A 13,045-nucleotide genomic window follows, 5' to 3' on the forward strand; every position below is an offset into this window, starting at 1 on the left:
ACGCCTGTTTAAAGCTGCAAGCATAGGAACCCTATCTTTACATCTCCGCTTCTATTTTGGCATTTGAACGATGCTCTCTACCCTACAGACAGTTTCATACATGATGTCCGTGCATCTGTTTGTGTATTGGCAACACCTCTGACAGTGAGCGCTATTTCAGTAACATGTAACAGACGATAAAATGTTGGAGACAAATAGGAAAAAGATGCGTGTTTTACCTAAAATTTATTAACATAGACATTTGATTTACAAAGACATTATTGTTGTTATCATTGAGCGTGATGTTCCGACAGTGATTACAGTCCCAAGAGGTGGCATGGCGAGGGCAGATGGCAGCTGGGAATGTTGGGTCGTTAAATTGCAGCAGCGCCCATGTCAGGAAGTGTTACAGAAAGATCCAAGAGCTGTCCATGTTGGTCACTTGTTGCTGGGCTGCGCTGCGAAGTAAAGAGCCACCAGACAGTAGAGAGCGCCTCCCACAGTGAGAGCCATGGTGGTGCGGTACAGTAGTTTGTCGGGAACTCCACGCTTCAAATGAATGGGGATACCGTCTGATGTCTGGGAGAGGACGAAACAGAAGGGGCAGGTGGGAAAAAAAGGAGGAAAATATTAAAAATGCTGTGTCAGATAGGCCTCAAAAAGTTTAATTATTTGGGACAGAACACATCTTCCTCTGACTATTAGGGGCTGTACACATGCTGCATCTTTAACCGCCTGGAAAATGCCACGTCGGATGTTGGGCGCTACTTTTGGAGCCAGCTTTCAAGAGTGCGGTGGCAGGTTGCGTCTGAGGTTGCCAAGCAAACTTAACTCGCTGGCGCTCAGGAATGTGTGCGACACTCTGCATGCTGCACGTCTACATTGAAAACAATCAATTTCAGGGCGCAAAAAATGTGGCATGTGTACGGCCCCTTAATCTATCTCTTCTTCACAACACACTATAAAACACTGAACCAGGTTTGTGTGTTTCAAAATGTTTTCCTCTACATAAACATTTTCAGAATTTAAAAAAATGCTCCTGAAATTTTTGATCAGAAAATCCAAAATGACGGTTTAAGTATAAGAAAAGTTTTTCCTTTGCTTCGGAAGGCTGCAGTTTCTGCACAGATTTCTCGTTCGAGTGCCAGGCTGGAAATTTTCTTTCTTGCAATTAGAATATTGCCGCCGTGATTTTCATTATTTTGAGTGATTGCTCTGCTCTGCTCAACTTCATGGCCATTTCCCTCACTGCCTCTCGTGTGATGAATACCGAAGCAGGGGGCCATTAAGAACAGAGTAAAATAAATACCAGTCATCGCCGAAAGCAAAAAAAACTTCAGTGCTTTGATTGATAACGTCTGACCACCTTCTCAAGTCATGAATTTTTATTCTGAGGATTTTGAATTAACAGAACTGATTCACAGTGTGAGCTGCATTAAAGCTGGGGTAGGCAGAAACCTGGAAAAGACTCTTTTGGACTCACTTTTTAATAAGTGCGGCTTCCTTTTTTGGGTTGCCTTCAATCAGGCTTTCACCGCATTTGTAGAACAGTAAATAAGAATGGCCTCTTTCTGAAATGACCTGTCATTGGCCAAAAGCCCCATTTCCACCGAGCAGTACGGTACAGTTCAGTTCGGTGCGCTTTTTTCCCCATTTCCACTGTGAAAAGTTGTGGATGGTACCAATAGAACCATTCCGTACCGTCCCCATTTTTGGTCCCCCCTCAGTTAGGGTACCTAGCACACAGATCTGGTACTAAAAGGTGTTTCTTTGCCCAGTGATGCCTAAATAAAACTGCCTACCCCAGCTTTAATGTAAGGTGTAAACAAACATCTTCTTGTCATGACTGACGCGTATTTCAGTCTATGTTCGTCATTACCTGGAATAACCTCTGTAGGTCAGGAACCCGGTTTGTTCCCAGGTATTCCACCGTGGCCCCGGCCTCTGACACCACCTTGGTGGGTGTGGCAAAGATCATGGCTGGGGACTCTGCTGGCACAGTTGGCCTCAGCCCCTAAAAAAAAACAAGCAAATTGTCACAATAATGCACAGTTTCAAATACAGATACAGATGCGTGAAAGTGCTTTTTTTCTATTATTTGCGACAGACATAATCTAAAATCACTTAATCTAAAAACATGTTGATTATGTCTTTATGAGAGAGATCCAGGTTTTTTTTTTTTGACAGTAACACTCAGTGTTGGGAGTAACGTGTTACAAAGCAACGCATTTGTGTACTCGGATTACTTCTTTGTTGTTATGAATAATGTAATGTTATGTTTTCAAATAAGCAATACACTACCGGATTTCCTTGTTTCTTTTGTTGCCATTAACACCATGTACTGTACACTATACAAGCTAATTTAATTGTCTTCATTGAGGCTAAAATAGCATAACCATAATAACCATGACTGAAAGAATGAGATCATGGATACAAGTGGTGGAAATGAGTTTCCTCCGTGGGGTGTTTGGGCTCAGCCTTAGAAATATCCCACTGGTAGGAGGCCCCGGGGCAGACCCAGAGGGATTATATATCTCATCTGAACTGGGAATGCCTGGCTCAATATAAGTGGCTGAAAATGGATGGATGGATGGATGGATGGATGGAGGCTAGTATTGGCTGTGGTTATATGCCTCTCCTAAAGTTGCTGTCAGAATGTTAGCAACCAAAACGTTGCAGAGGTGCCACTTATCAGTTACTTGGGTTGGACAACTGGATGAATATATCAGCTATCAGCACCTGCCTGTGTACATCGCTGTTGTTTGGGTTTTTAGGGCAATTTTTGTAATATTATTTTGCAGTTTAATTGTCTGCCTCTGAAGTGTGAGTAAAAGCCATTGATCAGCTGCGAGGCAGAGAGACAGCCAGGAAAAACAGTGTGTAGATCCCTTGGCCCTACCCCTACTTTTGAAATTGGTGCTATATGACCAGAGAAAACAGAGAAAAAGGGCTGTGGCATTTGATTTCGGCCCACTGGTGGCTGACGTAATGAGAGTTGCTCGTCCAAAACCATTATGTTGGCCAGCTGGTAACAATGATATCACATTACAGATAATCAGTAAGCTAAAATATGCTTCTGAAATATTTAATGCCTGAAATAGGTAATGCACTAACAGAATTATGATTTACATTTGATCAGCACTGCTTAGTTTTACAGTTCGAACTCAGTTTTTCTAAACTTCCTTTCCACCATACAGGAAACAGTATGGCAGCCACTTCCTGTTCACAAACTCTCGCATTACAGCCAAACAGTGCACAAAAATATGACATTTTAGGCAAGAAATAGGCAATAAAGGTAACATAATCTTGGTTTATCTTTGATCAGCACTGCCTAGTTTTACAGTTTTATCGGAGTTTGAGACAGAGAGGGGGGGTGTCTCTCTTGACCCGCTTCTATACTCTTGGTGCCCTGGGGGTGGACGTATGCAGAAGGGCAATCTGTAGTTTGAGCAACAGCCAAAGAGTCAGCAAAAATCCACCGGATGATGCCTTTCGATTCATTGTGGATTTTGTTGGCAGATGAGCAGGGAAATCTGGGCATTGGTAAAGTTTACCATAATTCATTTCCGCATACTATCCACATTGTTACCACACAAAACTGGTTAAAAAATTGGCACTTCTCTTTAACAAGAAAGATAAAATAATTTTAGACATCTGGAAGAGATCAACTTGATTTCAGAAGGTGTACCGTTGTCTTTTTTTGTTTAACAATTAAAACAGGTGTAAGGATATTTCCTTTCTTGACATTTCAGTGCATTCAAAGGAAGGCGTACAGTAAGCTACGCATCCTCTGGACAAGCTAACGTGCAAGTTATCGCAACAGGGCTTTGATTTTTAGTCACTTTTATAATTTGTTTGAAGTAACAGGGTCCTTCCAAAGTAACCTTTGCCAACACAGGTAATAAATAAAATAAAAGAGTCCCATGAGTCAAAGGGAAACAACTCTTTTCATATCAATTTATGCTGAGTACAACAAAAGTCCATATACTCTTTGTTCAGCACTGTAATGTGCTCACAGTGCTGACTACAAATGATTACATGAGTGCATGATTCATCTCATCTCACAACTTATGCCTGCACTCGTGAGACTGTTTAAGTGCCTGTTCAGATTATCAAGCATCACTACAAACTACAGTGAATTAACATTTAGGCTTATTTTTGTCACAAGTCGGTCAATGTTGTACCCTTTCCTGATAACACAATATTTTGTTGGCCTTTTTGCACACGTCATCAGCTTCTGTCCCTAGAAAAAAAAAAGACGTGCTCATTTTCCGCCCACAAATCTTAAAATTAAAAACCAGTGCCTCAGTTACTGAGCTGTATGAGTCAAGGAATATTATCATCATTAATTCATGCATCAACTTTTCAGACAGTTATTACAGTCAGTAAATAAATCAGGAGAGCACTGTGGTGTTAATGAAGTATGTGCCTCCTTAATATCGTCTCACTAGGAGGAAGCCTCTCACCCACTTTGGTTTGAAAATTACCAGGAGACCCATTGCCTTGTTAGAGTGTGTGGAGGCAGATAATGTGGGAGCGGGGAAATTAAATCTGACATATGAAAATGCAGAGGCACTGGGAGCAGATTATTTTTACTTGCCATTTAAGAGAAGGCTTAACTAAACGTGTTCACAGCAGGAACTGGTCTTTGTGCATTTAACCGGGATTACAGACTCCCGTTTATTTTTGTGGCTTCGCCTGTGTGACATGTCATCACAGAGGGAGATGTGCTGCGTTGTGCAGATGCTGAGGAATAATAAGCAAAATGCCTTCAGGTGTCTGCTGAGATTTCCCTCGTCTTTACCTAAACACACGCAGGTTCAGGAAATTGGAGACTCTACGTTGCCTGAAGGTGTGACTGAGTGTGAATGTTGTTTGTATTTGTTAACCTTGACATACTAACAGCCTTTCTAAGTGTGAGCTGCTAGAGGAGACCCTGAAAGGATAGACTGAGTTGAGGTCACATGACCAGCTTTAAAAGGTGATAATTTCCCAAGAATGCTGCAACTGCCATGATATTGCAACTGCAGCTGTAAAAGGAAAAAGGCTGGGTCAGCACTTCCTGGTAATGGCCAGATCTTCTATCCGCAATTAGGTTCAGCCACAGGCCATTATTTTTTAACGATGTTAAATGGACACCAGTGTTTTACAGGCACGGTGGAAAGACGGGCCTGTATGTTTTATACGTTCTAATCAAATCTTTTATTTAGCGTCACCTAAACTTAAACGTTCCAAAGTGTGGATACACTTCACCGAAATCAGTGAAACAACTGCAAAAGGCAATATTTACAAGACAACAAAAGCCCTTTGCTTAAATATGTATCCACAAAAATAAAAGTCAAAGAGGGATGCATTTTCAAGCAGTCACAATGCGTATTCCTCCAAGCTACAACCTCCAGGGCTGAAAATGAAGCCATTGTGGTAGTGCCAAAAACTGCATAACATATTATTAATGCTTAAAGGTACGCATATATAGGGGCAGGGGTGCTTGAGTGACAGGCTGTCTGTGAGGCGTCGCTACTGTTGATCAGTCAGTCGTGCCCTGCTCACTCACTCACAAGTTCTCCAGCAACATTTTTTAGAGCCGTAGCCTGACGTGCACCTCCCCAGAAATGTAACTACACATCGCAGCGACGCAGACCTCCTGACTATTTCTGTAAGCTGAAACCATTTCCCTCAGTGGAAACAAAACTTTTATTTACTTTAATTTCACAGATAAGAAACTATAAATTGTGAAGACAATAAAGCCTCCACAAAAATAGCATTTGAAGTCTTGTGTGTGATTTATCCTGGCTTCATATGAGCAGAGGAAATCTCCACTCGTCGCTAAGCTAATTTATACAATGTAAAATGCCATAGGCTTGTGCTAATGACGTTAGCATGTTGTATTTGTTTGGAAAACGTGTTTAGTATAAGGCAGTTGTTTTGTCAGTGAACCTTGTGAGTTGTAATGGAGCCGAATTTTGTAAAATTACCTTTGTTAAATGTTGCTGTTGTCCCTGGCTTCATATGAAAAGAGGAGAAGTTCGTTAGCCACTAGGCTAATTTATACAATGTAAAATGCCATAGGCTTGTGCTAATAACTTTAGCATGTTGTATTTGTGGAGAAAATGTGTCCAGATAAAGACAAGTGTTTGTGAATGCTGCGAGTTATAGTGAAGCTGATTTGTGCACTTGTGCTATTAAGCCATGTTTAAGGTGTGTTTTGAATCAACTAAACTAATTGTAACATATTTCATAACGGGAATAAAATCCCTGTCTTTGCAATTTATTCTGATCACAGTGTTTTTATAAAATTTCTTGTGACATTTCAAATGTGGCTTTGACTTTTCACTGAACATGTAGCCCATTTTGTAGGAAATACCAAGATATATCTCGTGTATTGTCAGTCAGCCTGTGAATATCGAGATATAAATTTCTGTCCATATCGCCCAGCCCTAAATGTGGTCACTTCTGGCTCCAGAAAACCAAGATGGCAATAGCCAATATGCCGACCCCAATGCTTCAAAACAGCAGTCCACAAACCAATGGGTGACGTCAAAGTTGCTACGCCCATTATTTTATACAGTCTATGATCCCTATCCCTACTATCACATGTTTAGTTCTATGTATACCTCAGATCATGCTGAATAACCCTGGTGAATATTGAGAAGTTTCTTCATTTCTTGATAAATTTAGAGTGGGACACACATTCTTTCAGTCTGCATAAAATGTATTCCCTCTCCATAATGCACAAATGATGACCTCATGTAGATCCACAGTCACTGAATGCATGCGCGCTCTCGAGGCCAGGGGCACATTTCTTATCAGAGGGAAACACGACACCGGTATTCTGTGCATCAGCTGTACATGCAGGAAAAGTAAATAACTGATTATATCCACTGTGTTCTTTGTACATTTGTAGCTGTAGCTGTAGACCCCCTCCCCCTCTTCCCCATGGAGAGGCAAGCACAACATCTCAGCAAAAGGGCAAATGAGTCAGGACATGGCTGATAAATGTGACACAACAGTGGCAGTTTGGGGTGACAGCACTACACCCCTTTAACTCGGCAGAATTGCTGTAATAGCTGAATAAAATAGTACATTATTGTTAACAGAGATGCTTTTATTCCCTACGAACCTCTAAAAAATTTAATACAGGATTCAGATTTGAAAATACTATTTAACTGCATCCTTACTGAGGTTAATACTCATTTGGCAAAATAAAATGACAGGTGGCTTCATGTGAGTAGAGGAGAAGTTCGCTAGCCGCTATGCTAATTTATACAATGTAAAATGCAACAGGCTTGTGCTAATGACGTTAGCATGTTGTATTTGTGGGGAAAATGTGTCCAGATAAAGACAAGTGTTTGTCTGTGAATGCTGCGAGTTATAGTGAAGCTGATTTGTGTACTTGTGTTTGGATTTGTCTCTATTAAGCCATGTTTAATGTGTGTTTAATGTGTGTTTTGAGTCAAGTAAACTTCACAGCACTTCACATAAACCCCGCGTCGACTAGTGTTGTGGAGGTGTAACATTTTATTGTGTGACTGTGTGACCATACGATATTGTATATTGACCCCCACCCCTTATAAACAGTGTCCTGCTTTAATTATGGTTGAATAAAAGCTGCTGACACCAATCTCTCCTGGTCAGATGAGCTGAATTGTGTATTTTGAAATACAAATGCAGTATCTCAAGGTTGGACTTTAGAAAAGTATTTTAGTTGCAGTCCACTGAGGATGATATTGATGTTTCAGGATCGTATTGCCCCCAGCAAAAAAACAACTTAATTGAGCTAGAGGCCAGCCTAATCCTCTATCATATAACCAGGAGGCTGCAGTGTAGAAATAACAGACCAGCAGAGTAATAATAAAGGTCACATCTGGCAGATGCTGTGAGAAGTAATTGATTTTCGAAATTGGCTGTAAAAGACACATGAAGGCCGGATCCCTGTGTACGACATAACCTTTCAAAAATAAAGGTTAAATAAAGGTTGTGTGATAAGGCAGTGAATGAAAAAGGAAATTACCTATTGGGTGAAAGAGAGGCAAGCCATTGTGTGGTTTGTCTCATAAGGTTTCCAACGTTAGATTGCTTAATAAAAACTACATAGAGTTTAAGCGACACAATGACGTTAGCTGGATTAAATGAAGACGGCTCTGATGTTAATAATTTATCAACACGTTTGGGAATTAGCACACATGCTGTACATTTAGCTAGCTGCACTGGAGATGTTTAAATCTCTTCAGTTGTTTTGGAAGTGACGGCGCCTCAGGCACAGATATATATACATAGGCACACCGACACAAGTCCAGCGCAGTGATATGAAGGTCATCACCGCCGGTTACCGACTCGGTTTGTCACTGACACACCGCTCTCCGGTCTCACCTGAGGGCTGTAGGCGGCTGTGGGAGCAGATCCCGTCAGTTTCTGGGTAAAACCGCTGAACTTGTAGTACATTTTTCCGCTGAAGGACGGGGGAAGGTGTCACTCAAAACAAAAACCTCCCGGTGAAGGGTCTTCCTGCTGCAACCGTCGAGGGAAAGTGACGTCACAGTCGGCTGGCTCGGCTGCCCGTTTAAAATCCAAGTGGAGAGCTGGAGGAGGTGTGTATGGATAACTTTTAGAAACTACACTCAAAGTGTGTAAAACATGGAGCTAATTACATTCATTTAAATACTGTGCCTAAGTATACAGCTGAGGAACTTGTGCTTTACTTGAGTAGATTTCATTTTATGCTGCTTAAACTTATACATACTCATACATAGCCTATGTCTAGCTTACATGTTGTAGCTGACATTTCTCAATCTGCGTTCTTGCCTTTACTTGTGTTCTTGCAGACTTGTCGCAGCCCAAGTACTGTTCCAATTCAAAGTCCGCATCCAGCCAAGTATAGTCCAAATGCCTGCATGTGAACTTGCTCTGCCCGTTCCATCGGGGATGCATCGGGAGGTGACTTTGTGGACTTTTGACAGCCAGGTATTTCTCACAGACCGGCAGCAATGGCAGTGAGGCAAGTAGACATGGTCAAGACGACCTGCTGGAGTTCAAACGGAGCATCAGAATGAGAAAGAAAGGTGATTTAAGTGTCTTTGAACGTGGCATGGTTGTTGGTGCCAGATGGGCTGGTCTGAGTATTTACTGGGATTTTCACACACAACCATCTTTAGGGTTTACAGAGGATGGTCCCAAAAAGAGAAAATATCCAGTGATGAAAATGCCTTGTTGATGCCAGAGGTCAGAGGAGAATGGCCAGACTGGTTCAAGATGATAGAAAGGCAACAGTAACTCAAATAACCGCTGGTTCCAACCAAGGTCTGCAGAAGACCATCTCTGAACCAACAACACGTCCAACCTTGAAGCAGATGGGCTACAGCAGCAGAAGACCACACCAGGTGCCACTCCTGTCAGCTAACAACAGGAAACTGAGGCTACAGTTCACACAGGCTCACCAAAACTGGATAATAGAAGATTGGAAAAACGTTGCCTGGTCTGATGAGTCTGGATTTCTGCTGCCACATTCAGATGGTAGGGTCAGAATTTGGTGTAAACAACATGAAAGCATGGATCCATCCTGCCTTGTATCAACGGTTCAGGCTGGTGGTGGTGGTGTAATGGTGTGGGGGGTATTTTCTTGGCACACTTTGGGCCCCTCAGTACCAACTGAGCATTTTTTTTTTCTTTTTTGAATATTTTCAGTTTTATGTAATTACACAAAGAACATATCAACATAACACAAAACAAGGCACAAAAAAACAAGTCCCCACCCCACAAAAAAAGCCCCAAAACCCTCAGAAAAAAAAAAAGAAAAAGAAAGAAAAGGTCAGTGCATAAAGTTAACCGAAAAGATCACATCAAGGACTTGGCACAAGAGACGCAGCCAAGTAATCCAAATAAGGCTGCCAAACTTTCAAAAAGGTGTCATGTTGTTTTCTTATACTGTATGTTATTTTCCCCAGGGGAATGCAATTGTTAATCTCCGAAGACCACCTATTGATAGGAAGAGGGGAATCAGATTTCCATGACACTGCAATGCACTTCCTGGCCACGCATAGAACAATTTCCATAAATATAAGTTGTGATTATTTAGAGAACCACGAATACTTGTAAAGTTCCCCAGTAAACAAAGCTCCGGGTCCGGTGGAACATTAACTCCTGTAATCCTGGTCAAACTGGAGCAGATATTATGCCAGAAAGGCCTCACTTTTGTACACAGCCAGGTACAATGCAAGGAACCAATTTCAATATCACATCTGAAGCACATTTCTGACAAGTTATATTTGAAAGAATGTAATTTTTCTGGGGTAAGGTATAATTGATGTAGAATATTATAGTTAATCAATCTATAACGGGTGTTAATAGTAGCCGACAAGCTGCTTTGACATAAATCTGCGCAGAGCTGTTCATTCAGATTCACTGTCATTTCACGGAGTATTTACATACAAAAAGAAACGAAATACTGTTTCTCATCAGCTACACAGTGCATTAAAAAGACTAGTAATAAATAAGTTATCAATTCATCAATTGTAACATTGAGATCTGATTCCCATTTCGTTCTAGATTTGTGTAGACTGGGTTTTGGGCACTCATTTAGCAATAGACGGTACATTTTGGAGATGAATTTACATGCATTCTCCTCACAAAGCAATCTCTCAACATCATCAGTGACAGGCAAGATCATTTCGGGACCCAAGTTAGATCTCAGTCTTAATTGGAGATAGCAAAAAAAAGGTTTGATTGGACAAGTCATATTTTCTCTTCAGATGCTTGAAAGACATGAGAAGTCCTTTGTTAAAGCAGTCCTCCAAACGATGGATTCCTTTTTGATACCATACATCCGAAATCTTATTGTTTAGAGTCATGGGTGTAAGTTCATTTTGTCTTAAAGGTGTTTTAGGTGACAGTTCCACTTTCATTTCGACTTTTGTGAACCTCATACCAAATTTTAATCAAATGCTTCAATACAGGGTTATCTGTCCTGTTGGCTACTGTTCTACAGTTATGCTTATAAATGAAGTCACTGTGTACCTTTTCTTTCAGGAGATGCAGCCCAATTTGTGTCCACTGCCCTCAAAAAAGGATGAGATAAATCTCGTTTGAGTTGCTAAGTAGTAGCTTTTAAAGCTGGGTGGTCGAAGTCCCCCTAATCCATAGTCCCATGTTAACTTCTCCATTGATATCCGGCGTGCCTTACAGTTCCATATGAATTGTCTGACATATTTATTAAGAGTTTTAAAAAAGGATTGTGGTAATGGAATGGGTAGGGATTGAAACAGATATTGCAGTCTTGGTTGTACATTCATTTTAATACAAATAACTCTGCCAATCAGGGTGAGAGGCAAACCCATCCACCTACGTAAATCATCTTCAGTCTTACTGAGCAATGGGAGGTAACTCAATTTATATAGGTTTTTGAGGTTGTTATTATTCCAAGATATTTTATACCATTTGAAGGCCATCTCAGTGAACTAGTACGCTGGAGTTTGGAGTGATCAAAGTTTGTCAGTGGAATAATTTCACTCTTTTCCCAATTCACCTTGTAACCTGAAATATTACCATAAGTATTTAATATAGTTTGTAATTTGGGAAGGGAATTGTCAGGATCTTTTAAGTATAAGATAATGTCATCTGCCAGGAGATTAATTTTATGAACTGTCTGACCCACCTGGAAGCCCTTTATATCAGGATCCTGTCTGATTACTTCAGCTAAAGGCTCAATTGCCAAGACGAAAAGTATTGGAGACAAAGGACATCCCTGTTGGCTTGATCTACCTAAGGGAAACATAGATGAAACTTGTCAATTGGTGCTGATTTTTGCCCGTGCTTTGTGATAGGGAGTTTTTACCCATTTAATAAATAGTGGGCCAAATCAAAACTTGGCCAATACTTAAAATAAATACGGCCACTCTAACCTATCAAAGGCTTTCTCCGCGTCTAAAGCCACTGTTATACTGGGCTCTGTTTCAAATTTTGTTAAATGAATAATATTAAAGAGCCTACATAAATTGTTAGCTGAGGAGCGTTTTGAAATAAAGTCAGTCTGGTCTGGATTTATTAGTTGTGGCAAGTATTGGCCAAGTCTGTTAGCCAGGGTCTTAGAAGTCAATTTTTAGTCTGTATTCAGCAATGAAATTGGCCGATATGAAGAGCACTTTAATGGATCTCTATTCTTTTTGTGAATCACAGTAATTATGGCAGTGGAGGATGATTCAGGGAGAGTTTGAGTCTTAGAGGCTAAATTAATGACGTCCATGAGAAGCGGGAGAAGTAAATCCTTAAATTCCCTGTGAAATTCAGGAGGAAAGCCATCCTCTCCTGGCGACTTATTTGCCTGTAATGAGCCCTGAGCCTTTTCAATTTCTCTTTGTGTGAAAGGCAGATCAAGACTATCTTGGTCTTCTTGGCCAAGTTTGGGCAATTTAACCATGGTCAAAAAATCATCTATCTTACTCAGGTTTTCTGGTGGTTCTGATGTATATAAATGTGTGTAAAACTATTTGAGTGTGTCATTAATTTCTGTTGGATTATATGATACAGAGCCTGTTTCAGTTTGAATTGAATTATCTTTCTTCTTTTCTTAGTTGACAAGATAATATTTTGTGTGCTTTCTCTCCCAATTCGTAATGCCTTTGTTTGGTTCTCAGAATATTTTTTTTCAATTTTGTAAGTATGTAATGTATTATATTTGAGCTTTTTATTTACTAACAACTGGTGTACTTCTTTAGACTTTGATTGTTGAAACTCCTTTTCCAAATTCAAAATGTCTTTTTCCAATTCTTCTATTTCTGCCATATATTTCTCTTTGATACCTTTGGTATAAGAGATTATTTGTCCTCTTAAAAAAGCTTTAAGCATGTCCCATAGTATAAGACTGGGAGAGGAGGCACAGTTTGTCTCACAGAATAGCCCAATCTGATTTCTTATGAATTCGCAGAAGTCCGGTTTTTGAAGGAGGGTAGGGTTCAGACGCCACCTATACGAATTAGTAGCCTTTTCTGGCATATAAATAGGCAGGGTCGAAGGTGAATGATCCGACAGTGTTCTAGATAAATATTCAGATTCTACTGCTCTGTGAATCAACTGT

At 40.5% G+C, this 13,045-nt stretch overlaps 1 protein-coding gene and 1 long non-coding RNA gene across 2 annotated transcripts; one reads left to right on the top strand and one right to left on the bottom strand.

Annotated features, from left to right (window-relative positions):
* Positions 1–208: 208 nt before the first annotated feature.
* LOC125881165 (cytochrome c oxidase subunit 7A-related protein, mitochondrial) lies at positions 209–8,489 on the bottom strand. The gene is made up of 3 exons (XM_049564195.1): positions 8,350–8,489; positions 1,859–1,993; positions 209–558 (listed from the first exon to the last, which is right to left on the bottom strand). Exons 1-3 carry the CDS (start codon positions 8,419–8,421, stop codon positions 418–420), a joined length of 348 nt encoding a protein of 115 aa, XP_049420152.1. The 5' UTR covers positions 8,422–8,489; the 3' UTR covers positions 209–417.
* A 37-nt stretch (positions 8,490–8,526) lies between these two features.
* Positions 8,527–9,700, top strand: LOC125881177 (uncharacterized). Its single transcript, XR_007448211.1, has 3 exons — positions 8,527–8,567; positions 8,802–9,038; positions 9,132–9,700. It is a non-coding gene; the product is annotated as an uncharacterized LOC125881177 (long non-coding RNA).
* Positions 9,701–13,045: the final 3,345 nt, after the last annotated feature.

This window comes from Epinephelus fuscoguttatus, linkage group LG20, assembly GCF_011397635.1.
Source record: "Epinephelus fuscoguttatus linkage group LG20, E.fuscoguttatus.final_Chr_v1".
Lineage (NCBI taxonomy): Eukaryota > Metazoa > Chordata > Actinopteri > Perciformes > Serranidae > Epinephelus > Epinephelus fuscoguttatus.